General features: G+C 30.8%; 1 protein-coding gene and 1 pseudogene across 1 annotated transcript; one reads left to right on the top strand and one right to left on the bottom strand.

Annotated features, from left to right (window-relative positions):
• LOC109328847 (nucleolar protein 58) lies at positions 1,512-5,495 on the top strand. Its single transcript, XM_019562459.1, has 3 exons — positions 1,512-1,777; positions 4,036-4,145; positions 4,980-5,495. Exons 1-3 carry the CDS (start codon positions 1,612-1,614, stop codon positions 5,262-5,264), a joined length of 561 nt encoding a protein of 186 aa, XP_019418004.1. The 5' UTR covers positions 1,512-1,611; the 3' UTR covers positions 5,265-5,495.
• LOC109329993 lies at positions 15,654-19,018 on the bottom strand (annotated as a pseudogene).

Below are 27,375 nucleotides of genomic sequence, written 5' to 3'. Positions count from 1 at the left end.
GGTAATTATAACCTTTAGAGTAAAATTTTAGCATAACTATGCAGGAAGTATGACAAGCTATTATGCAATGAAAGTAGAGGAAGTAGAGGAAAAACACGATGTAAAGAAAGTAACTTGTTAATTGCAAAGATGATTTGAGGCAGGAATATTATGAAGAAGATTAAGACATTTGGCCTCTCAAACTAGCAAATAAATAGAATTATAGGCATACTTAAACTCCACCAATATATAAAAATCAAATAAAACAAACAGAGTGTAAAGAGTAAAAATATACAAAAGACTACTATAGAGAATCATAATACACCAAGCCTGAAATGGAATAATTCTTTATCCATAATATGATGAGGAACATACTTGATGTGAAAAGAAACTAATACATAAAGGTATAGTTGAAAAGTAAAATATAAATATGTATGGTGTTTCCAAACTATTAATTGGTTTGAAATAACATGGAAAAGTTAATACATTAGAATATATGAAACAAATGAAGCAAAAAGTCTTCAAAAATTTAATGAAATGTCATTTCCTCATTCTTGAAAATGTTGAAAATGACTTTTTTCATTTTCAATATTTCTCTATATAAAGCTTATGTTTTATGAAATATGAAATGAAAATAAGAAGGTAAACATGTTTCCACAATCTTTTTATGTTTTCATTGAAAATGACCAAAGCAAACACACCCTAAGAAATTAAAAATTGAAGGCCTTCTTTCTTTTCATAGAATGAATGATGTCAACGATTTACGTGATCTACAAATAACATTACTCTTTTTAAAATAAAATAAATATTTAAAATATATAAGAACCATATATATTTTGCAATTGTTAATCCGAGTGCTTAACCGATTGGTAAAGTTTATAGTGAATGTTGTTATCAACTACATATCTTCAAAAAGGTGCAGTCATGAACTTAAAAAAAATTAATTCTTTATCAAAAAAAGTAAAGAAATATCTTTGGTAGTACAAAAAAAATCATATATCGTCAATATAATATGTGGCGTCTATCAATCTAAGACAATTATGAACAATGGTCCCATGGTGAAGGTGGTAAATTTTTAGGATTTTCATATGGAGAAAATAAGGAAGAAGAAAGGGATATGAGTGTCTTTCTTTTCAAATAGAAATATCAAAATTGAATTTTAGTCCTTATAAATTAGTTTTTTTATTTCACGTGTCATCTACTTGGCCATTAGGCCACATTATCATATATAATTCAATTTATCAATAAAGTGTTAGTCAAATAGTGTAAGTCTCCACTAGATTCTTAAGGTCGAGAGATCGTTGGTAGCAACATTTGTTAGAAGTTGCAACTATAAATTCCGACATAGATTAATTCAATACTCAAAAAGTAAATATATATATATATATATATATATAATCCAATCTTAACATTGAATTCTAAAATGAAAATCAACACACACAAAATAAAATATTTGAATAAAATCTAAAATGATCACCTCATAGCCATAGGGAGGCCTTTTAGTATCATTATTTCTTTCTCTGTTTGGGCTCAGTCCATTAACCATTCTTTTGCTCTGCTGCTACCTGCAATTAGGGTTTGCAATTTGTTCATTGTTCCCTCAATTGCTCTGAGTAGCTGAAATTTGCAACAATGAAGAAGAATGAAAAAAACGTCACCGAGAACTACAACGATAACAAGAAAACAATGATAGCGAAGAAGAAAAAGAACATTTCAAGGTTAGGAGGAGGTGGCCTTTCACTGAACGCTTTCGCCAATGCCAAATCCAACAACAATCACTATAACCCTTCTCTCATAAGTATGCAACTTTATTCTTTTCTCTCTCTTTTTAGTGTTTCTTACTCTATTAGTGATACTGTTGAATAAGTACTTGTTTTTTACACAAGGGGAGAGGAAAAAGGAATAGAAGTGAAATTTAGGGCTTCTCTATTTGTGTTATATCTAAGTTTTTAGTGAACTTTTTGTTTTTATTTTGAAACTGTTATGTGGTGAGGCTTATGATTTTAATTGAATTCCTAGGTGGGAAATCAATTATATGATAGAACATTATGATGTTGTTCGGACAATGTAGTCGGTCCATCAAATGGGATTAAGGTTTGGGTTGTTGTTGTTAAATTCAATTCTATGCTGTGTGCAGCATGGTTTTTGATATTCTTGTAGATATTGGAAAATGATGAAGAAAAAAATTAATGTTGGATGTTTATTAACATCTTCAATTTAGAAATAGAAAATTGATGCTATTTGTGAGTGATTAGTGTTACACATTTACATTCTTAATTCTGTTACAAATGAAGTTATCAAAACACACTTTTCATGTTGGAATTGTTAGGCAGTGAGTGGTTATGTCTTCAATTGAAGGATTAGGTGGAAATGCCATTATATGTTTTCAATATATCGTGCAGTTGTGAATGGTCCTGTAGAGAATGAGAACTGATGAAGTAAAATTCAATTTTTGGTCTTCATTAATTATACTTTCAGTTTATGATGAGAAAAGTATTGCTAGTTTTGGGGAATGAATTTGATCCCAGCTTTTGGAGGAAAAATTTGGGATGTGTTTGGTTAGGTTTCTCAGGACTAAGGTTCTGAGATATGAAGCTCTGCTACTTCAATTTCTTTCCGGTATCTATATTTGATAATGATATTGAAATGAGAAAACAAGAGAGAAAGAAAATAGAGAAAGGGAAAACACAATGAAAAAGAGTTAAGAAATGTGATTGAGGCGGCGACAGTCGAGACAGCACACAACAGAGAACTCAGTTTTGAGAGATAGATGCAATAAGGAGAAGAGGCAAACATAGAAAGGGTTTAGGGTTTTAATTTTTAACCCATGAATGGGCCCAAAAAACTCATCCCAGCCCAATTTTTTTAAAAAAAACTGCCCAATAAGCCAAAATGCCGCCATGGCAGCTTTTTCGAGCAAAAGGCGGACACGGCCATGTAGCGGGATTTCCCAAATGGCTAATGGCGGTAGCCCAAAAAATGCCACCGCCATGGCCGCTATTGGGCAACACTGGTGTCAGAGCAATATTGGTTGAATTAAATTTAAAAAATAATAAGTAAACACCCTTATACGTTTTCGGTATGCTGTGCTATGCCATTATGATATATGATAGAGCATTATTACTTCTTAAGGTCCATGTAGTTGACACTACCCAGTGGGATTAAGGCTTGGTTGTTGTTGTTGTGATGTGCCATTACTAGCCTTTCAATGTGATTTGCAACATTGTCTCTTGATAATCTGGATATAGATGTTGTCTTGACAACATTGTCTATTGCTTAGTACTAAAAACTGAAATAGTATCAATTTCATCTCCTCTTTGACTATCATATGTAAAGAGGGCAGGTTCTGTATCCGGTTCAGCAAGAGACAATGTTGCAAAACATATCGAAAGACTAATAAGGATGTATCGAAAATGTACCACGGTATTTATTTTTAAACTTTAAATTCACCAATACTGCTTTGATACATATTATGTGGTATCAGAGAGTATTAGATACGAATACAGGAAGGAAATTGAAGTTTAGGTGCTTCAAAGCTCGTATCGGCATCGCCGCATTGGTGTTTCATAGATTATGAGTGAGGTAGCAAGTTTTTGTTTGGTCTTTGAAGAAAATTCACTACTAACAGACCTTTGAATTCATGCTCAGGGGTTGTCCCTTATATTACTTTGAGCTAATTCATGTGGTTTTGTTTACAGAATTAACTGTTTTAGTGATAATCAAATCTTAAATTCAGGTCATGATTAAAGTTAAACTATATTTGACTCATAAAACATATGCAAAGACTTATTTCCTTTTGCAGTTATCATTAGTAGTAAAGTTCTCAGGACCCTACAATTTCCCATTTTTTTAGCTTTGACATGGTATTTTCTTATCATGGCAATATTTAGAAATTAAGCTCTTGAACCATTGCTCAAATTCTGAAAATATCCTTTATTCTTTTTGTACTACGAACTTATGAAGCAGGATGTGGTTGTCACATGTCTAGCTTAATTTCCTTTGTTATATAAATCCAATTACACCCTTCTCATGTGCATATTGTCTCTTTTTTGTCAGAAAAGCAAAGGGAGTTCTATAAGAATGCGAAGAATGTGAATAAGTTTAAGAAGTTGGTAAAACAGCAAAACCAGCAGAACAATCCTTCCTTGTCTCAGAGAGTGATTGAGGTTTGATATCTTATTAGCTGCTTGCAGTGAGCTTGTTACCACTTATTTGATTATAGGCTAAGGGTTGCTAAGAAGTTGTATTTGTTCATGGTCCTGATAAATATTTTACTACTATTTATATAATTCATCAAGTATTCTGTATGATAAAAGAAATTTTTAATGGTTTAAAATGAAAAGCTGATTTCTCAACCTTGGATTGTTGATCCAATGATAGTCCTTAGTAACGTTCATATGATTGGCCTAGCTAAGAAGTCGGATTTGTCAATGATCCTGATAAAGTTGTTTTACCAACATTTATAAAATCCATCAAGTATCCTGCTATGTTGCACGAATACATCTATGCTACCCGGTACGGATATGGGTCCTAGATATGACATTTTAAAAAATATGGTGATCGTATGCTAATATAAATTTTAAATAAATAAATACATAGCACTAGCAGAGTAGAAAGCATTAATGTTACCACTAGCAGAGGAATAGGGAAAAAAATCTTAAGTTCCAACCCAAAATTATATAGCTTTAGAACAATTCACACTAAAAAGTACCCAACATACTGGTACCCGGTACATACCCGATACAGGTCACCATCTTTGAAGTTCCCCTGCAACATAGGTACCCCGGTGTGATAAATGCAGAGTTATGTTTTAATGGTTTAAAAGGAAAAGCTGATGTCTCAACCTTGGATTTTTTATCCAACTGAGGTCATTAGTAACATTCTTATGATTGAGTTAGTTGTGGAGCCTAAGAATTTATACTGTTACAACTATTCATAAAGTACTCTTGAATCTGCATTTTTAAATATACCACTCATTCCTTTTCTGCATGCTGTTGCAGAGTGTGGATGAAACTGGAGAGGATAAGGACAAGAGTGAGAGGAGAAAGAAGAATAGTGCCCTTAATTTAGAGGAACTATACAAAAAGAAGCATGAAGAGATAGAGAAAGAAAGAATGGAGAGAGAGGCCATTGTCAAGGCAAAGAAGGAAGAGAGAGAAAACGCTGAAGCTCGGAGAAAAACTATTCGGGAGAAAATGCTTAAGAAGACACGGAAAGGGCAGCCTGTTATGAAATACAGAATAGAGCATCTTTTGGAGACTATTCAAAGTTCAACTAAAAATTAAGCTGACAAGAAATCCTGAGTCATGGAGTAGTAGAGAAGGGCCAATTGCATCAATCACCTTATATCTTGAATTTAATAGCATGATAATGTTCTCAATTACACATGACCAACATCAAATCAGTGTTGTAGTATTAGTAGAACTTTTAATGATGAAAATGTGCCACAAGGGTGGGAATATATACATTATAACATGTTTGATTGTGCATTGTTCTGGGGTTATACTGTTATTCATTAAAAAATTTGTGTAGCCAAATATATTTAGTACCAAAGTTCATGCCAGTAATTGTTATCTTGTAGCAGTGATAAGCAATGTGAGCAAATAAGTTTGCATGTGCCCCAATATAAGTACCATTAACTATCTTAATGGAGAATTTATGTAAACTTGTTGTGTATACATTTTCATTTGAGTGCCATGAAGTGTTTGAAATCCAACTCATCCATATTAATGCCTGTTATGTATTCCTCTTACTGAAAAGAACCTTCATTTACTTAATTACTTATTCATTTTCATTCTATACACAAATAAGATGGCAAATCAAATCTCATACTAATGAAATATAACAGAAGCAAAATAGAAGTTCCAAAACAAAAAAGTTTCTTGGAACATGGTTTATTCATTTATTTCCTTTCTGCAATATGGTTTACACAAGATAAAAACCACACAAGGGTGATACAACCATTGGAATGAACATTTAGCCTATGCACACAAAAACTAGTGAAGAAAAAACTTAGATTCACATGAATCAGTGGCTGATTCTAGCCATGACTGAACTGATAATAGCTTCTGAGAAATATGTCAAGGAAAGTGGCACACCATAACCCTCCTCCTAGGAGAAGAACAAATGAGCATGAGAGAGAGAGCAATAACAAGGGCCATGAGAAATCCCATGAAATCAACACATACCTCTTGGCAAACCTTACCCATAGCTAAAATGCCTTAATCAGCTCTTCAAAATAATGAAGTCAATGCAAAAATAAGTGCATGTATATGTCCATGGTATTATGTTAGTTTATATATTTATAACTTGATTCTTCTAACTAATGAATTGACCTATTTGCAATATTATAATTCAAGTCCGTTTTATGAAATTTCCAACGGAGGCTTGTTTCAAAGTTAAGTTGGACCGATGTTGATTGACAAACGACAGGACAGTAGAAGGAAGAGCATGGTTTAATAATATTTGACATGAATACATAAAAAACACATCTTTCAAAGTACAGAGAAAGTGAATATATATAATTTTACCCTCATGACCAAACAAATTGTGTTTGGGTATTTTATATTATGAAATGTATTTTCTCACCCTTTTTAATAATGAATGAATTTATTTTAAAATGTATAGTTGTCACGTTTAATAAATGTCACTTCAATAAAAATCTTACACTAATATACTAATATTTTTCGGTGTTTTAGGGTTTAAGAATGTATATAATGTTACAATTGGCAAAGAAATTGTTTTTTGGTTTAAGAAAGTTACTTAATAATTACAAATTTGAACTGTTGTTGTCTTGTTAAAAAACTTATTTTGATGTTTAATATAGATGTACCGCAAATTTGACTATAATTTTATCATAATAGTGTAGATTTTGTACTTATTATAATAGTATTGTATTTTTTTCTAAATCAGAAACAATATGTATGATTTCAATTATTTTTTTCTCTTGGACCCACATAACTCGACAACAAGGCTGAAGTTTTATTTTTTTAAGATTTTCTTTGGAAATGTTAATAATGTTGGAGTTTTATATATAAATCGTTAATGGAGATGGAGTTTTAGGGATTTTTATTTTGCCCTTGGAAATCATTAATGGGATGGAGTTTTATATATTTGTTTAATATACCTAAATCGTGAATGGGGTAGAGTTTTTAATGTTTTTTTATTTCCGGTGTTTCTCTCCTAACACTGTATAATCATTCAACATTTCTATCTTCTTCTCCTAAAAACTTATATGTTCTCAAGCTTCTTCTCCTAAATACATTTTTCTTAAAACTTTTTTCGGCCATCTTTTATACTTGTCTCAGAGGTTTTCTTCTCGTATAGATTGATATTTGCTTAGAGGTTAGTGGAGCTATTATATTTTATGAACTGTAGTATATTTATTGTTAAATTTTTCTAATATTATTATTTTGTTTATTGTAGATGGTTATTATTTTCTTCTCGTATAGATTGATACATATTTCAATGTCTTCTTCATCACTAAAATCTCTAACAATATCTCTTAGAATAACCATCTACAATAAACAAAATAATAATATTAGAAAAATTTAGCAATAAATATACTACAGTTCATAAAATATAATAGCTCTACTAACCACTAAGCAATTAGCAATCTATACGAGAAGAAAACCTCTAAGACAAGTATAAAAGATGGCTGGAAAAAGTTTTTTAAGAGAAATGTATTTAGGAGAAGAAGTTTGAGAACATATAAGTTTTTAGGAGAAGAAGATGGAAGTGTTGGATGATTATATAGTGTTAGGAGAGAAACACCAGAAATTAAAAAAACATTAAAAACTCTTACTCCATTAACGATTTCCAAGGGCAAAATAAAAATCCATAAAACTCCATCTCCATTAATGATATATATATATATATATATATATGTAAAACTCCAACATTATCATTGATTTCTAAAGGAAATCTTAAAAATATAAAACTTCAGCCTTGTTGCTGGGTTATGTGGGTCCAAGAGAAAAAAAATAATTGCATTAATATATATATATATATTAAACTCAAAAGATCCACTCAAATGATAGAAATGATACTAGGGAATATAAAATTTATGTAGATATATAACAAAAGAGATGACATCTTCTGTCTCAAAACGTATATCATTATATGTGTTATTACTTATGATTGGTTAAAAAAAATTTAATTATTAAATTTTTAATTTGAATATATTTTTTTAATCAATTATATAAGAGAGATGATAGAATTTTTTAGGACAGGGTGTGTGATTGTGTGGTGACTTGTAATCCTAGCTTACTTTGTAAGTTGAAAAATCAAGACTCAGCCATCAACTTTTGAAAACCAAGTAGCCCCAAATTCAATTTTCTTAAACTATCCAGCTAGCCAGAAACTTTTTTATTTATTCAATTGACTTGCTGTTCAAATTTCTCGTGCTCCATACGGAAGGTTGATTTTTTTTAATTCTCTTGACCTAATTCCAATCCCATACTTATTCAAAATCATTCTAGAACTGAGGGATTCCACTTCACCTAATCCCAGAGTAATGGTTTGAACCCCAATCATTGACCAGGTTTTTATGTTTTCACCGAGATTGAACAAATAGCTATGTTTGAAAATAAAGAAACGAAAATAATTATATTATACATTGAAGAAATTAGAAAGACTTGTGTAGAGATCTTGAAAACGAATTAAAAATTTAATTATGATTAAAATTTAATTGTAAATATTAATACCAAAAATATAGATACATTTTTTCCAAATATATTTTTTTTTCTCACTTGAACAAATAGTGAATGAGTTAATCCAAAACGAGAGCCTCCTTAATAAGATATGCATGCCAGAAAGAAGTTGAAATTTTGTTGTTGTTTTGTACTAAACTCGAGGTTGTGAAATTGATTAAAAATGAATGAATAAAAGAAATAAGGAAACTTATATTGAATATAACTAAATAAAACAATCCAAACATTTTTCCAAGTATCAACATGCTATACACAAGCGTGTAGATAATTCGTGGGATTATTCTAGTTTAAACTAATGTTTTAGGTTCAATTTCTTGTGGATATATTTATTTCGTTAGGTTATGTTTAAGTATATTTTGATATTTTGATATTTTGGTTAATATTATATTGAGCTAGTAATCAGTTTAAACTCATTCACTTTTTTTGTTGTTAGATTAGTTAGTTTTCATTTCATATCAAATTTTGTTCCTTGTAATCTTTGAGCCAATGTATAATAATGTGAAATAATTAGTGAGACTCATTTGAGAACGAAAAATGGGTTAGACAATTATGAATACTCTAGTGGTGAAGTTTGATATCCCTTTTATGCTTGCAAATGTTGAAGAACATAATTGCATTGTTATGATATCATGATTTAAATTAAAGATCAAACAATAAATATGTATTTTTATTGAATGGATAAATTTAATGAATATAATGAATTACAAAGTTGCATGTAAAGACTTATAGCATTTACAATGGTGCAACCCATTTTTCATTCTTAAATGTGTTACACTTGTTATTTTATATTTGTTTACACATTCCAATAACTTAAGCAACTTAAACCAAAATCAACTCCAATGGTGCAACTATATTTCTATTCTCAAATGGACCATGCAAATTTATTACATATTTATTTTCTTCCTCACTTTTACTTTATTTTATTTAATATTAATTTCTTCTCTCTTCTAACCATTTTTTTTTCATTTTTAATCATGTCTTAACTATAAGAACAATGTTTATTTTGTTCAATATTGTGAAATAAGCACAAAAATTATTTTATTTAATTGTGAAATTGGAAGAAGAACGTTCATAATAACAAAGTTTTTTTACCACTGTAAGTGTTCTTATATAGAATCAATGAAAACTAACTAATCTAGCAACACAAAACTAAGCGATCAAACAAAAAAATAATTGAGTTTAAACTAATTACTAGTTCAATATAATATTAATTTAAAATACTCAAATATATTTGAACAATTTACACTATGATATTACCTAACTCAATCAGGTTAGCTCAATAAGCTGACAAGTTGTAGGTCTATTAAATGTAGAAGACCGATTTGTTTATTATAAGCGAAATTTTAATATACATTAATTGTTAGTGTTGAATTATCGTATTTAAAAACAGGTTTATTAACCTAGTTAAAAGCATGCATATTTTTCTATTTAAATGCATTATAGGATAATATACTTTTAAATACATAATAAGTTGAGACTTTTAAATATGATTGGTGGGGTTCAATCTTCATTATACTTTATAGAGCAACATTCGTAACAGCATAACACCTATTTAAGAAACACAGGAAAAAAACATTAGAACTTCTCTAAATGCCAGAACTCTATTCAAACTCCTTTTTAATAATAGATGATGTTTCACCTACCATAACAGAAAGAATGGACTCAATTCATTTAATACTTTTAGTATCAGATGTTTTGTAAAAATAATTCATCAAATGATATAGAAAAGTTCATTTCCAATAGTTTTTCATTTAATTCAAAGGTGGTTTTTTTAAGTTACTTTCAGTCTTCAAATTTTATATGAAACTTTAATATCAAATTTGAAATAAATAAATCGATTTAAGTTCAATTTATGCTAATACTCATAAGTTTAATGATCAATAAAAGCTATAATAATTTATAAGCTAGTTATTAAGTTTATTTTCAAGTTGTTTTTCGGAGGGATGGAAGAGAGATAAGAGCTTGAATTTTTTTTCATAAATATATTTTATTACTTTCAAGTTTGTTCTCTTTTTCTTTCTTCTGGATAACCAACTTTCAAATAAATCCTAAAATGACACTATAAAAGATTTACATAATTCCACTCCAAAATAAAATTAATAACAAGACTTCTCACACTTCCAAAAAGGAAAATTTTAGATGCCTATAATTGATAGGCCTATTCCCTTCTAAATTTTGGCAATCCTTGAGAGTAGTTAAAACATACATATCTTTGATAAATGCTAGTTAAATTGAAACATTGTGAATGATACAATTTCATACTTCTCATCTAAAAAGTGTCACTTAATATATTACTTATTGGAACATATTCTGGAGATAATATATGTATTTTTCATGTCTAGTATTTATTGTTGAATTCCTAAGTGACTACTTACCATAAAAGTGTTATGTTAATTAAATATATTTTTCTTGTATTTGACCTAACTCACCTCAATGCATATCCATGAGATTCTTTCGACTCAAGTTGGTAGTATTAATTTAGTATTTAGTTAGAAAGAAAAATATGTTGATTTTTTTTTATAAAAACAACAATTAGAGATTTATCATTATGGGCTGGGCTCAAACAACGTGCCTGATGCTGATATATACACTTTTCCTATTATGGGTTTTAAAATTTCAGCATCTCACACTGACAAAAGCTGATATTTACACTGCCAATGTTCAAAATTGAGCTTGTCTAGTCGTTGTTGAGGCCCAAAACCACAAAACCAAAATGATGGAATAGTGAACTTTTCAACACTTCAAAAATCATTTATTTGGAAGAGATTAATATCTTTACATTATTAGTATAATTTTTTATATTATATTATTAATTGTTCATTTGTATTAATTTTATTTAAGAATAAATGATATTTAACATATGGATAGTAAATAATTTACTAATAATATCAGTTTTAATACACATATTAAAAATTATTTTGAAATTATATATGGTTGAATGTTGGGGTTGGTCACGTACTATTGTACACCATGCAAAGCGTGAAACTGTTAACTTTGGGTAGCAGCATCATTGTAACTATTGTAATCATGCAGCATCCACTTGCTACTGCAATATAATAATGAGTGTGCGAAACAATAGTTCAATCAGAATGAATTATATGAAGCATCTAACTCAGTGAATTAATGATAAAAGGACCATAGTAATAAGAGAATATAAATGATGATGGTCATGAACATGAAACGTGTGGTCATCATTAACCAATGAAAAGAGCCCTCCCTAGTTACACATATTTATTCGTTTTTCCATTATTTTCACCACTTTTTTTCTTTATTGACTGGATAAGGTTGGTGGGGTAGAGGGGTAATGTTATTATTGTCTTTCCCTAATTGTTGTGATTTTTCTTATTAAGCGAGTATCAGTTTAATCTTTACATGGCATTATTTTTCATCTCGATAAAAATTGAAACTAATATTCAAAAATCATAAATGTATGTTAAAATAGTTTATGTAAAAAGTTAAAAAAATTTAAAATAACTAATTTGATCCACATTTTATATATTTTTGAAACATTTTGAGTTTTTTTTTAATTTTCTATGGACCAATTTGTTACATGCAAAATTTTGAGTGAGAAAATATGTATTTGCTTTTTCTTATTTTATTTTTTCAATGTTAGGAAAGTTACAAACTTATAGTAATTGATTTTAAAAAATTGAGAATTTTGGAAATATTGACAAAACTCTTCAACATATTTTTCAACCCTAAACCCTTACATTTAAAACAGTAGCAAGCTTCTTAATAAACTTAGCAAAACACATCAAAATGTCTAAATGTGGCTACTTTGGTTGTAGTATAGGGATGCAATGGATATAGTTGGGTTCAGGTAGTGTATTACTCCGACCTGACGTATTGCTTCATTTTTAGATTCAGGCCCGTCCCGAACTCATGTTGGTACCTCTGAATTTGTTACCCACGGGTTCTTAGGTACCCATCAGATCTGCGAGTAACCACAAATTAAAAAACATTAAAAACAATTTTAAGTAATTTATGTGATCGTGGATTTGTTTACTATAATTTTATACGTTATTTAGGTAATGAACAAGAGAAAAAATTATAAAAAATAATTTAAAGTTTTAAACATATTTTAAATTGACTATTTCAATATTATGAGGTAAAATTGATTCAATAAGAATTGTTCAATCAACATAGTATTATGTTACACATATCAATTGACATCATAGCATTACATCACTACTTAAGATTTTCTAGAATTGATGACTAAGATGTGAAGTAAATTGTTTAAACTTACTATTAGATTAAGTAAATCCCTCCCATATATATATAGGAAGTAATAACGAGTTCGGGTACTCATAGGTTTGGGTACCTCATTGCCTGGACCTAGACTCATTAAGCAACGAGTCTTAAAATTTTGGGTCTCATTAACCATTGTAGTTATTAAAAATACGGCTCCAATATATGAGAAGTAACCATGCAGTGCTGTGACTAATTCATGAAGGACTACTATATGGATCTTTCCTTAAATAAGCACAATTTCATTAATACTTTATTATATTTAAATGAGGGCTATATAATATATAAGGACTATCCATTTATAAGTTATGTTAATTCTTGCACCTTAAATAACTTTTTATATAAAACAAATTTAATTAAACCAACTCTTCAATTAAAAGTTGACATCTTATAGATCTCATAAAAATCTAGTATTATTTAATAATGTTATTTACATCAACATTAGAGTAACATACATCTTAAAATATAAAAAAATTGAACCTATTTTATTATATATTTATTAATGTTCAATTTTTCTTGAATCTGATACAGAAAAATTATTATAATTTATATTTTATATAGAAAAATTATTAACAATATAAGCGTTGAACTGATTATGTTTTTGTAGATAAATCTCTTATATATGTGTATATGAGATATCAATTTACACATAAATTAAATTATACTAATTATAGTCAATCTTATTTATTTATTTTTAGATCTAACGGACCATACGGATGAAACATAAAAGTCATATAAGATTCATCTTTTTGTCACTTATCACATCTTGCACTCACCCTATGGTTTGTTGGATTTAAAAAATTAATGGATGAAACTGAGTATAATTTTATTTGATTGTAAACTAACCCCCTCCTATGAAGTGCAATTTTTCTCTATATGCATTAAAATTGAAGTGCCAGGACCATATCTACACTTCCTAAATCTGTGCCCCTAAAACTCAAATAGTGAAAACTATTTTTTATAGTATCAAGGATATTTCCTCATCTTACAAGTAAAGAATTAATCTTCTTTTGAGTATGTGGTTATCTTTCTTAACAAACATCTTCACATGAATCGAACCTTTGAACTTTTGATTATATTAAGATCTGACGAGATCCTGTATAAATATACTAATGACTTGTTGAGATTATTGAGTAAAGTCTAACTTTACTTTTATATTAAAAAAACAAAGGTTAAATTTGCTCAAGTAACATCATGCATGATCCCCCAGAAAATTAATTGACCTGATAGCTGTCATAAGACAAAGGCTTTTTGAACTCTGGGAGTGTGAGTGTAGTAGGTATCTGTTCTGTTAAGATACTACTAATTAGAAGAGAATCATAGTTTATTTTTTCTATGATTATTGTACATTACTGAATCACTCAGGTAGATAGATAGTGGTGTGTTGTAGTATAAAAGAGAAGTTGAATGTAGCAAAAAGCTGTGTGGACACTATCCAATGTCACAGAATCTATCACGTGGTTCATCAATCGAGGCCCTTATATCTCTCTCCAATAAACATTGAATGAAAAGCATGTGTCACTACACCTCATGCTATTTTAACAGAGTGCAGTTTTACCATTTTTCTTTAATTTTCCTTTTCAAAATGACAGTGCCATAAAACTTGGACCTTTCACTAATTATCTTACCTAACCCACCTGAAAAGAGAAAATAGCCTGATTTTGCTCTTCTCCGTAAGTAACTCAAAAGTTTACTGGACCTCAGGGTTGAGAGATCACTAAAAGATTCTTTTTTTCAATGCTTTTAAGACACTCCTTAGATATGATTTGGCAAGTGGAATATCATAATCATACTGGCAAAATATAGCAACTTTATACTATTATGATTTGAAGGAGTGCTAAAATGCATTACAAAAGTTTGAACATGATAACATTATGATTTAGTTAGCATAAAATATTTGATCATAGAATATTATAAGGTCATTCGATCAATATAACTGACACGTTATTAAGGCTATTCTTGTGCATCTATATCAGTATACAAAATGAGAAGTATTTCAAAAAATAAAAAATACCATTAGTGAAATTAAGGGGTGAGCAAAAAATGGTCGAGGTTACAAAATCATACAAAGAATGATACTCAGCAAAGTTACTATGGCTTTCTTAGCAGGAATGTTACTTTAATTGTTCAAAATATCATATCATGCCTATATCTTATGGGTGAGAATTTAAACAAGCACAACATTGGCGACTAAGAAACAAGGTTTCAGTGATTCCTTAAGATTTTACATAAATCACAGTCTAAGCTATAAACAAATTAAAATACCCCAAAACTATTTCATTGAATGACAGCCCTTTTCAATATCAGAACCATTATTGGGTTCACACGCATTGGGAATTGATGGCTCATCTCAATTGTTAAATCAGCTCCGAGACTACCCTTGAATAAAATACAGAAAGCCAGGTACAATGACATAAATGCATCATAGTTGCATTACAATATGAAATATTCACTAGGAAGGTTAACAATGATAAATGTGTCCAAGATGAAGGTACAGGAGAGAAAGGTAACATGCAATTAAATTTAAGTCAGCAAATATTTTAGTATGAAAAATAATAGAACAATTGTAGTAGTTGTGTATTAGTATCTGATAAACACACAACAACATAGTTTCAGTTTCTTTATTAATCCGTAAATAGGTTTCCCATAGCTCAGCCAAAGAGTAAAATAATGGCGGTTGAGCTCAAGTCTTGTGTGTACACATGCCTTGTGTGTACACTCCTTTGCGTAGCTCAAACACGAACCATGAGTGCAACCACAGAAGCCATGCCACAGTAAATTTCATTAGAGAATAGTAACCTCAGCATGTGCCTGCCATTAGCAATTACCCACATCAAAATACCGATAAATTTCGTGGCTAAATTGGCCGGGTGATCACTCAAGCCTTGGTGAAAAATCATCTTTCATTGTCCACACAAAACCAGGCATGTCCGATCTTGGCCCGGCTATAGTCCTGTATATATAAAGCTTCTCAACAGGACAAGTGTCTGGCCTTGAATCTGGAGGTCCTCTTTCATCAATGACTTCAACATTAAGTCTTGGCATTTTCTGACCCAGCAGCTTGCATGCTCCATAACTCACGGAGCAAGAGGACATCCAAAGGGATCGCATTGTCTCCAGCTTTGCAGCATTGGCCAAAAGGGCCTTATCACCAAAGGGACAGTCCCTGATCTCCAGCTTCCGAAGATTGTCACAACCAGACAGCACATGATGGAGTCCCAAATCACTTTCTCCAGCAAAAGCCACAGATAGCATCTCCAGCTTCTTCGCGTAAGTCCCAATGTACTCGAAAACACGATCAGTAAGTAGACCAGAAAGTGATAGGCGCTGAAGATCCTTGCAATGCTCTACTATAGCTCCAAAACCAGAATCCAGAGGTTGAAGGGTAAGATAATCTGGAGTTCGAGGCTCAATAATACATAGGCGAAAACGAGTCATGTTAGGCCTGTTCCGGGCAATTGTATGTAGGGCTGCATTAGACATTTGACGGCAAAAGTATAGAACTGACTGGAGCTTTGGGCAGCCTTCAGACACAGAAACAAGGCCTTGTTCTGTCAATGCAACATTTGGTTCTAAACCAAATGGGTCAGATGGAAACACCCTCAACTCGTTTAGATCCTTGCAAGAGGCAGCAAGGGCATCAAGGCCAGCATCTTCTATATAATCTAGCACCTACAGCATCAACCTCAATTACCATAAGAATTTACAATAGAAATTGGGGCAGTGAGTATTAAAGCAAACACAGATGTGGAACAGGCAATAAATGGAAAACTTACAAACCAAACATACCCATAATCGCTTCAAACTAGGGCATTGACTGAAAAGCTTGATAAGATCAGAGCTTTGCAGGATAGCATAACTCAAGTTTAATGATGTTATCCTGGAGCAGATAGGATAAACAGCTGCCAGATAGGTTGGGAGCACATCCCAAAAGCCAGACAAGCACTTCAATTGCCGGCACCCAGAAAATGCTTCAGCTAGGTTTGCAAAAACCTCTGGACGCATCTCAGTCGAGTAGACTCCTGTGCCTAACTCTACCAGCTGAGGACACCGACGGAGTAGGTTGGCTAGCCTATCAAGGGGCACCGCGCGATTCAGTCGGAGTGTCTGCAGATTGGGACACCTAGCAAGCAGGCGCTCTAGGGCAGGCAAACTCACCTCATTGCCTAAGCAAGAGATGTTAAGTGACACTAATGACTTGTATGAATCAGGAAAATGGCTTAGCCAATTCCCATTGAGGTCCTCATCTCCACTCTCGTGTAAGTCCAACATCCTCAAACCCCTACAATGGATTCACAGACAGTGGATTTATCAATGACAGTTTCAAGACACTTGCAGTTCCGACATAGGGATCCTCGTGATATTATTTTTTTACAAAAGAATACAGTAAACTGAAAGCACACTGAGCCAAAATTTAACATCGTTCATGCAAGTTCCCCACTATGAATAGGGGGGAATAGAAAAGCAAAGACCTTAAATCTAATTGTAAGTACACTAAAAGAAAAGAAAGGGAACTCATACTGAAATCAAACAAGAAATATTCAGAAATCTCCAAACTTTTAATAATGTAAACTACCCAAATTAGAACACCAGAAGGAGGGTAACTCGGTGAGTGAAACTACCAATAACCAAAACATTGCAAGGATATTTCAGAATAAAGAAAACCATACACATATTGCAAAATGTTACCAATAATGCTTGATTCAGAAAGAAATGTAACATCTAAACTCCAAAGCACACTAAAAAGGACACAATCCATTCTTTAAGTGGTTAGTCCCTTTGCTGTAATAACATAATCCTGGAAAAAACAACTGAACATAGCAGCAACATTGTCGAATCCACTACATCGGAATAACTCATAATTCATTCATAAATAAACGATACAAGATAAAAGACAATTTTGATTTTAATTCCTTCCATCAAAACTAAAGCCCAAAACACAGATAATACAATGCAAAAAGAAAAAGGCCAAAATATTCACGAATGTTGAATTTTTTACAGTAATAATTTACAAAATACTACCTTTTTACAGTGATAATTACAAAAATACCACTTTTTCACCTTTTTTTTTACTCTCTATGTAAAAGAAAAAACACGAAAAGACATTTCAACCGATAACGTATCAACTCAAAGTTTAAAAATATAAAAATCCAATCATCACTGTCACATTTCATTACACTATTAACTCATCAAAAGGAAAATAAATAACCCAAATCTGACCATGATTAATTAGCAAAATCAAAATCTTTAACCATAAATGGCAAAACTCTATAGAACCTTTATTATTACTTTTTGTATATTTACAAAACTTGAATCTAAAACTGAGATTAAAGAACATAATGAAATAAAACAAACATATATCTATATATAACCTGCAATTGGCAGCAATGGCGGCAAGACCATCATTAGTGAAACCCTCACACGAAGTAAGAACCAAAGCCTTGAAATTCTTAAACGATTTCGCAATAAGTTCCAAGCTTTCATCAGTTACAACCATTCTCTTAAGCTTGATCTCTTCAAGCCAAGGGTAACCACGCGCCATAGCTACGATCCATGAACAAACGTAACCACCCCAACCCTCAGGTACCAAATTGAAATCCGCAAAGTGTGGCTTCCCTTTCAACTCTATGGATCTAACCTCCGGGAACCGTTTCATCACCATAGTAGGGTTAACGGAGTAGCAGTTACCGATGAAGATTTTCTTCCTGCACCATCGTTCGATCTCGTACCATGATTTGCACACCATGGAGATTGAGTTTCGGTCTTTGTGGCAGTGAATGAAGGAGAAAACGTGCTCCAGAACTTCTTCTGGGAACGAATACGCTAGTTTCTGCATAGTCGTTGTTAGAACACTGAAACGACGTCGTTTAGTGGGTGGGTTTGAGATATGAACAAGTGTGGTTTCAGTGATAGTGTTAGATCTGAGAGTTAAAGAGTGATGTATTTGTGTCTGTGATAGTGTGAGGGAAATGAAAGAGAGAGAGGATCAAAGTTTTATGTTATGAACTTATCATTGGTGTGGTTAGAAATTAACCATGGTTAGAGGTGGTGGCTTCGGGTTTTTTTATATTTTGTGTTGTGAGGGAAACGAAGGAGAGAGAGGTTAGTTTTATGTTGATTGGTGTGGTTAGAAATTAACCATGGTTACAGAGGTGGTGGTTAAGGATTTATTTTTTTTTGTAACAAGTGACTTTTTTGTATAACCTTGTCATTTGGATAATAGGATATAGATATCATTTTCTCACACGTATTATTTTTCAAAAATCGAATATTTAACATTTTAATCTATTTAATATTAGTGGAGTATTACATTACTCGACTACCTTCTTATTGGTGTTATCGGTGTTGACACATGGAGAGAGCGAACGAGAACCGTTGGATGGGTGGTGGGAGGAGGTGGATCTTATCTTGTTATAAGATGGGATGGAAGAGCAGTTGCGCAGAAAATGGGTATACGTAAGTCATGGACCGAAGGTTATTACACTTTTCCCATAGGGTAGACGTAAAGTGTCTTTTATAATGACAAAAATATATTTTATTACTTTTGAGTTAGATTTTGTTGTGTGATTGGTCGTTATTTAGTTTCTAAAAGTGTACAGTAAAATTAGGTTTCAAATTCATGCTATAAGTATAAACCTAATTTATACTAACGTGTTGACAAGTACTATCGTGTCTGTCAACCCGGTTTCCTATTATTTATAATGTGTATTCTACATATTAAGTTGTATTATATATTGTAATTTGCAGTTGAATATATATTCGAACATTGAGGCTTATTATATTTATTTAAATAAGAGTACTATATCACTTATTTCAACATTGAGGCTTAATATTAAATTAAGATCTTACAATTACAATATCACTCAATTACAACACTCGAATAAACACAATTAATATAGTATAATAAATAAAGATGAAATTAGAAGTTATAAAATATGAAATAAATGTCTAGTAGTATAGTATATATAAAGATGAAAGTATAACTTATACAATAAAATTAGAAGTTATAAAATATGAAATAGGAAAACCCAAAATAACTTCATGAAAGTTAGATTAGGTTTTTCCTTTATTAAATAGTATAGATATGCAACTTATAATTAATATATTTGAGGTGGTTATATAGGATTATATTATTTTTTAAAATTAAATTTTTGAAGAGCAAAATAGGAATATATAAATTATGTCATATGGTGGTGGTTACACCATGTTTTGGCTTTATATATAGTATAAATATATAGTATAGATATAACTTATTGGATAGGTGATAATTTAACAAACTTAATTAAGACAATAGGAACAAATATAGCATCAACTTTAAAGGTTAAAATAAATGTTATTTTAAACTTTGAAGACGTGGTAATAGTTAATAATTAGAATCTGAAATTCAATTTTTAAAATATAAGTTTTAAGTTTAAATTGTCCACAGAATTAGAGTATAAAATTTTAATTAGACTTCAATTCCCTAAAATTTGTGCTGATAATATTAGTAACAAGAACGATAATAATAATATTGTACTGATGGTGTGGTAACAGAAAATAATGGTTGATAAGGGTGATATTGTAATAAGATTGTTAGATTTGTGATGATGATGAGGACAATAATAATAGTGATGTTGGTAATATTATAAGTATGACTAATTGATGACATTATAATGATAACGATATTTGTATTTGTGAAATTACAAATTTTATGGTGGAGGCAAAGTATAAAAATAATTTAAGTTAATTATATTATAATTTCATGAAATTAGTTAAATATTAATTATAATTTCAATTAAACTTCTCATCATCACAATTCAAATTCCATGCTAAATTAATTCCATATCCTAAACACGGGCTTATAGTTTCCCTTTAAAAATATGTTTTGATGAATAATAGAAACAAATACAAAATAAGTATTTATTGTTTATTACCTGCATCTGGAAATTTCTTGATTTGCAACTTGCAATTTAAAGTGGAGAGTCATTTATTGAAGATACATATTTAAAAGTAATTTGTCTAGATTCTTTATAACACTTACCTTTTGTGTTTCTATATAATATTTTATTTATGCACTATAATAATTTATTGTGATTTTTTAAAAATGGAAAAATTCCTTTCTAAGACAAAATTTCCTTAATCTGTGAGATTTATGTTTGGCTAAATAATTGGAGTTAGTTTTTGTTAAGTTAATATATATAGACGTCATATTTCTCTCATGAATAAATAATAGGAAAATCCCTACCTGATTTTATAGTGGAGGAGTTTTGATAAAATGTTATCATCAAGTCCAAAAACAAGTAAAGTTGTTAAAATATGTACAATATTTTTTTTTGAGAAAAATATTTATGTAATGACTATAAATATTAGATATATTGTCAATCGATTACTAACCATTTATTTTTAATAATTAATGAATAATAATAATATTAATAAATAATAGATGATGTGCTAACTGTATATAAATTATAATCGTGTATATATATATAAATATCCATTTATTTATGCCAAAATGTATATTATTATAGTTTTTATACTCTCATGTCATTATTGGAATATTTACGTATGGGAGAATGAATTATTGTGAAGTGAAGTTTTGAAATCATGACATCAGGGCCGTCCAATCATACGTGACTGTTTCATTCTATGATTTTAAGAGTATATGTTTCCAGTTTGACACACACTAATAAGTATCTACTTCACTCAAATCCCATTCATTCAAACCCTCATTTCTAACCTCAAAATAAAGAAAAGGTAGGTCCACTTTTTATTAATGGCAGCAGTACTTAATCTAATGATCAATTCCATTATTTACCACATGTATATGCTATGAATATGACTGAACCTCCAACATCGACCCTTGTGTTGTTGTGCAAGTGTGACAGCCTTTCACGTTACCAACAACGACTTTGTTTAGTATGGTAAGATTTGAGAGGAACTCAACTCAAAACAATTCTTATATAAAAATAATAAATTTGGGTCTTATAACTAATCAATGATGGTTATAATTAGAAGTTAATTATTTATTATATGATAATCATGTGTATGTATATTTCAATTTCCACCGTTCGAATAAGATCCATTAATTCATATTAAATGTTCTCATTTCTTTCGTCCAAAAAAGAAATTTGTTGGGGATAAACAATAAAACATCCCAAAAAAATTAATTTCCTACCCATTTTATAAGAAAATATTCTTTGTTTATAAAAAAAATATCATGTTTTTCCATCATAAATTATTCCAGCTAAGCTATTTTAAGTTTTTTCGTATGGTCACTTTAGGATATTAATGTATATGTATATTAATTATTTCCTCCTTTTTTATTATATTAAATAAAGTGTGATGATATAAATTGATAGTGATAGTTTAATCAAAATACATCAATTGCGTTATTAATGAACATATTTCATAATTGCTTTAATCTGTATGTGAACTTAACAATGCTTTTAACAATAGAAAGGTGACTTATGGCCAAAAATTAACACATATCAACTTTTGATAGTGTGTCATTCTTTTTAAAATTTTGATAATTTATAGACTTATTTTTATTTTCGGTGTATATATAACATTTGAATGAAAGAAGTAGTAGAAATTAGGTTACCTTAATTATATCACTACCAGTCAATATACTTAAAAAAAGCGCCAGCCATTATTACTTCAATATCAGTTTTAATTTAATTTAGAACATAACTTCTACTATATATATTATACATTTAATACGCATGCAATGAATTTTTTTATTTTTGTGAGTTTAATTTACTTTAAATTAAGATATTGATAAAAAATTATTCCAACTATATATAAATGTGTTGAAATATGACCTTTTAAAAATATTATATCATTTTTTATCTCATACTACATATTCACATGATAATATCTTAGTCTATTCCCATTAGTCGCTCTATATTGTTTCTATTGAAGTTAAATTAATATAACATAAATACATAAAATAACTCCGACCAAACAATATAAAATGATAAAATTGAATGACTAAATAATATTTTTATGTTCAATCTTATTATCTATACTATTAATAAAGGGAAAACACAAAATAACCACTCATCATGGTGTAATTTGTGTTTTCTTATTTTGCCCTTAATATCTTTTTGTTTCTACCAAAAAACCATATAATATTATTTTCTTATTTTATCCTTATTATCTTCTTATTTTAAAAGTGTATTTAAAAAAATTGAATATTAGACCAAATTGAATAAATTCAACCGTAAATTTAGCGCAAAAAATTATATTTGAATTTATAAAATACAAACTATACATTACAAATGATAGGAAAGCGGGTTGACAGACACGACAGTGCATGTCAACACGCTAGTTAATAATAATGGAGAAACTGTAAGGGAAAAAATTTACTTGTGAAAAATTAAACATAGAGAAAATGTGAAGAATATGGACAAAATGGTAAATATGACAAAGTAAAATGATTGATTGTAGAGAATAGAAGTAAACATGGAGAAATCGAGAGAAAGTAAATTATTATTATCTAAATGCAAATTAATTGTCCTCTATGGATTAAGTTATTTTGAACATGATAAAGAGGAAATACATAAAAAAACTAGTCTGGAAAATCATATTAATTTAGTATGTATTGTAGTTATAATTGGATATCAAATACGAAGAGAAATACATGTTAAATGTTTTGGGTAAGTTCCATATGAACAATTTTTATTATTTTCGTGTTAGAACTTGCCTATCCTTAACATATATCAATATCTTCAATAATTGTTTTTTTTTGCCTTAAACACTTGACATTGCCATATACAAAATATATATTTAAATCTACAAAATATGTAATAATAAGCTCAATTTAGTATTTTAAAGCTAAAAAGTATATCAACATTATGTTCCTCTATTTGTGTAAGGCCATATTAGTATGGAACAAATTTTTCCTCGGGTGTATGATTGCTTATCTCAACAATCACTCTCAAGAATCGAATCATTGACATTTTTATCATCATGAGAATCTAATGAGACTTTACACTACTACATTAACATCTTGATGATTGAATATGTAAAAAGTAAAACAAATTTTTGAAAGGTGAAGGTTTGTTAAGCGTGTTCATAACATGTGCAATGAAAAAAATTAATCTATATGTGTTAAAATATGCATACACTATAATAAGTAGACAAAAAATGTTTGTAAAAATACCTCAAGAGAGTGTGATGACTTTCGAAAAAGTTCTCCTTCAAAAGTAAGAATGTCTACACACGCATCCACACTGAAACCAATCCTTGTTGTATCCACACTTGATCCGTTGAGCAAAAATTCAACTCAAATAAAACCAAAATGAAAAGATTGAAAGAAAGCAATATGATTCTTTGTATATTGCATATGTTACTTGAGTTTTGGTTTACAATGCATAAAACCAAAACCTCCTTCAGTTCATTTAGTCTCAATTAACCACCCATAAATTTATCATAATTTTTGGTTTAATATATAAAACCAAAACTTCCTCCAATCCATTTAGTGCCAATTAACAACTCTTTAATTTAGCATAATGTTTTTGTTTTTGGTTTTCAAAACTGACTATCAGTTTCAAACTTTTGAAATATTACAATTAGTGTTAGGTATCAGTGGTCTAGGAACACCTAGAAGGGGTTGAATAGGTGTGGCGGTTAATGAATTATCGCTTTTTAACAACAACTCAACTACTGGAAAAACTGTCCAGTTAATCGATTAACTGAAGGGTTTAATCGATTAACATAGTTACAAAACAGATTAACAGAACAAACAAATTGCACGACAAATAAGACACACTGTATAATATTATTCATGTATCTCAACATAAGCACTATATAATATTTCATATGAGGGAGAATCAGTAGAAGAGGATGATATATCAGAATATACCTCATCTGAAGTATCTTTGCTATTTGATCCGCAAGCCTCATTTGTTGTTGTCATTAGGCACAGCTTCGCGGTCTCCTCTTCATCTGAGGTGCTTGCGGGTACGTCCCAAACAATGTATGCTTTCTTTGGCTTGAGTTCCCAGGGAGTGCTCTTTTCTGAATCAATCTTTTTTAAGTAAGTGGGGCACTGATACTTCATGTGTCCCGGTTTACCACATTCATGGCAAGTGAATCACTCCTTTGTCTTGCCTTTTCTAGTTGATTCATGCGCTTCTTTCTTCTGGAATCGTCTAAATCCTCCTTTCTTTTTCAAGAAGTTTCCAAATTTTCGCACAAGGAGATTTAGCGTTTCATCGTCAATGTCTGAATCAGAGTCATCATCGTTTATCTCTTCATTGGGTTGTGATGTTGAAGCTTTGAGAGATATTCCCTTCTTTTTCCAATCGCACTCCTCATTCCTTGTCAGCTGACCAAGCTCCATTTCATGCTCCTGAAGCTTTCCAAAGAGAGTCGCCAAAGGCATGGAGTCTAGATCCTTGGACTCCATGATTGCAGTCACTTTAGGTTGCCATCTCCTATCAAGGCAACGTAAGACTTTATTAGTGAGTTCTCCTCTGGTGAACATTTTATCTAGAGCAATAAGATGGTTAATAATGTGAGTGAATCGTTTTTGCATATCGTTGATCGATTCACTCGGTAGCATACGAAATAATTCGTATTCAAGTGTTAACGCGTTTAGCCTGGCGCGTTCGACCTCGCTTGTGCCTTCGTGAGTCACTTGTAAAGTGTCCCACATTTCCTTGGCACTTTGACATTGAGATATCCGAAAGAACTCATCGTAGGATAGGGTCGAGGTTATGATGTTTATGGCGCGAAGGTTGAATTGAACCTTCTTGCGTTCCACATCGGTCTATAGACTTTTAGGTTTTTCTTTCGGTTCGCCATCCACTAGGTGAAGTGGGACGAAAGGACCATTGATCACGGATTCCCAAATATCCGAATCAATAGTCTCGATAAATATTTTCATCCGGACTTTCCAGTAGGCGTAACCTTCGCCACTGAATACGGGCGGGCGGTTACGCCAAAGGGGTTGGTGGAACCCATTTTAATTTCCTTAGGATCACGAGGATGCGGTTAAGCTAGCACGTCGTACTAGCTCTGATACCACTTGTTAGGTACCAGTGGTCTAGGAACACCTAGAATGGGGGTTGAATAGGTGTGACGATTAATGAATTACCACTTTTTAACAACAACCCAACTACTGGAAAAACTGTCCAGTTAATCGATTAATAGAAGGGTGTAATCGATTAACACAGTTACAAAACAGATTAACAGAATAAGCAAATTGCACAACAAATAAGATACACTTTAAACAGATATATTTCAGATATTGTTGCATACAAGTGTTAACTATATATCGTTAAACAGATATCCAAATTCTCAAGTATACATTCAGTGTATCAATCATAGTTATAAAAACCGTATCGTACCGACCGGAGAACCGGGCCTCTAACCGGTACGGTACAAGTGTTGAACCGGCCAAGTATCAAAACCTGTCAAAACCGGTCAAAAACCAGTCAAAACTGGTGAACCGGCTGGTATTTTACTAAACCGGTTGGTTTATACACATATATTTTTTTATAAAAAAACTTAAAAACTCATTACAAGGTAACCCATCTTTCCAACTCTTCTTCAACACTTCAAGGCACAAGCTTCCAAAGCATACTTAGATTACACATTTTGGTTCCTAACATTCGTGTGTAATCTCAGTGACATTTGTGTAATCTTGGAGTACTGTCTGAAGATAGGATTTGGTAGAAAAATATAATATTCATATAAGATAACTTTGACTCATTGATGTTAAATGTTAAAACTCTAAATTTATTTGTTTTATAGAGTGAGTTGTGAAGTTATGTCATTTATTTATATTTTGTGGTTGTTAAGTGATACTTTTGTATTGATATATGTTTTTTAATTTAGATTTTGAATTTGTTAAAGACTTAAAGTTGTTTATTTATGTGAATTTTGAGTAGATTATAAATATGGATTATAAATTTGAGTATCTACGTATTTGGAATTTTTTTGTTATAGGTTTATATATATAAATATAAGTAGGTATGTCCGGTCTAACCGGCATGCGGTTTAATTACTGAACCACTGGTTGAACCATTGTACCACTATATCAGTACCCTGACCGGTTTGATAACCGATATGGTTTTAACAACACTGGTATCAATGCAAGAAACGGAAACAAGATAAAGAAAGAAAGAACAGTGCAAAAAGATTTTTATCCTGGTTCGTTTGCGGTCCACTGCAAACTACATCCAGGCTTCCTCTTTTGGATCTTTAAAACCTAGTTTGACTTTTACCCTTTCGCCTCTTGAGAAAACCTTTCTCGCGAACAAGACCCAGCTAAGAATCTTATCCTCAAATCAAGACCTCCCTGCCTTGGTGAAGAACTTCAATCTCTATGGTGATTTCACACCAGGAGACAAATTCATACTACACAACACACGTTAAAATCAAGGTATTCTAAACATATAAAGCCTAAGATATTACAATGTAAAGACTAACGATTAACCCTTATCCTAAT

This window comes from Lupinus angustifolius, chromosome LG16, assembly GCF_001865875.1.
Source record: "Lupinus angustifolius cultivar Tanjil chromosome LG16, LupAngTanjil_v1.0, whole genome shotgun sequence".
In the NCBI taxonomy this organism is placed as follows: Eukaryota; Viridiplantae; Streptophyta; class Magnoliopsida; order Fabales; family Fabaceae; genus Lupinus; species Lupinus angustifolius.
The sequence above is the reverse complement of the archived record's forward strand: the minus strand, read 5'-3'. Positions and strand labels throughout refer to the sequence as shown.

Bases quoted from the DNA above. Each gene is read 5' to 3' on its own strand.
- LOC109328847 (XM_019562459.1), top strand. From the start codon at position 1,612: ATGAAGAAGAATGAAAAAAACGTCACCGAGAACTACAACGATAACAAG. The intron at 1,778-4,035 runs GTATGCAACTTT...CTTTTTTGTCAG, and splicing joins CTATAACCCTTCTCTCATAA to AAAAGCAAAGGGAGTTCTAT. The intron at 4,146-4,979 runs GTTTGATATCTT...ATGCTGTTGCAG, and splicing joins TGTCTCAGAGAGTGATTGAG to AGTGTGGATGAAACTGGAGA.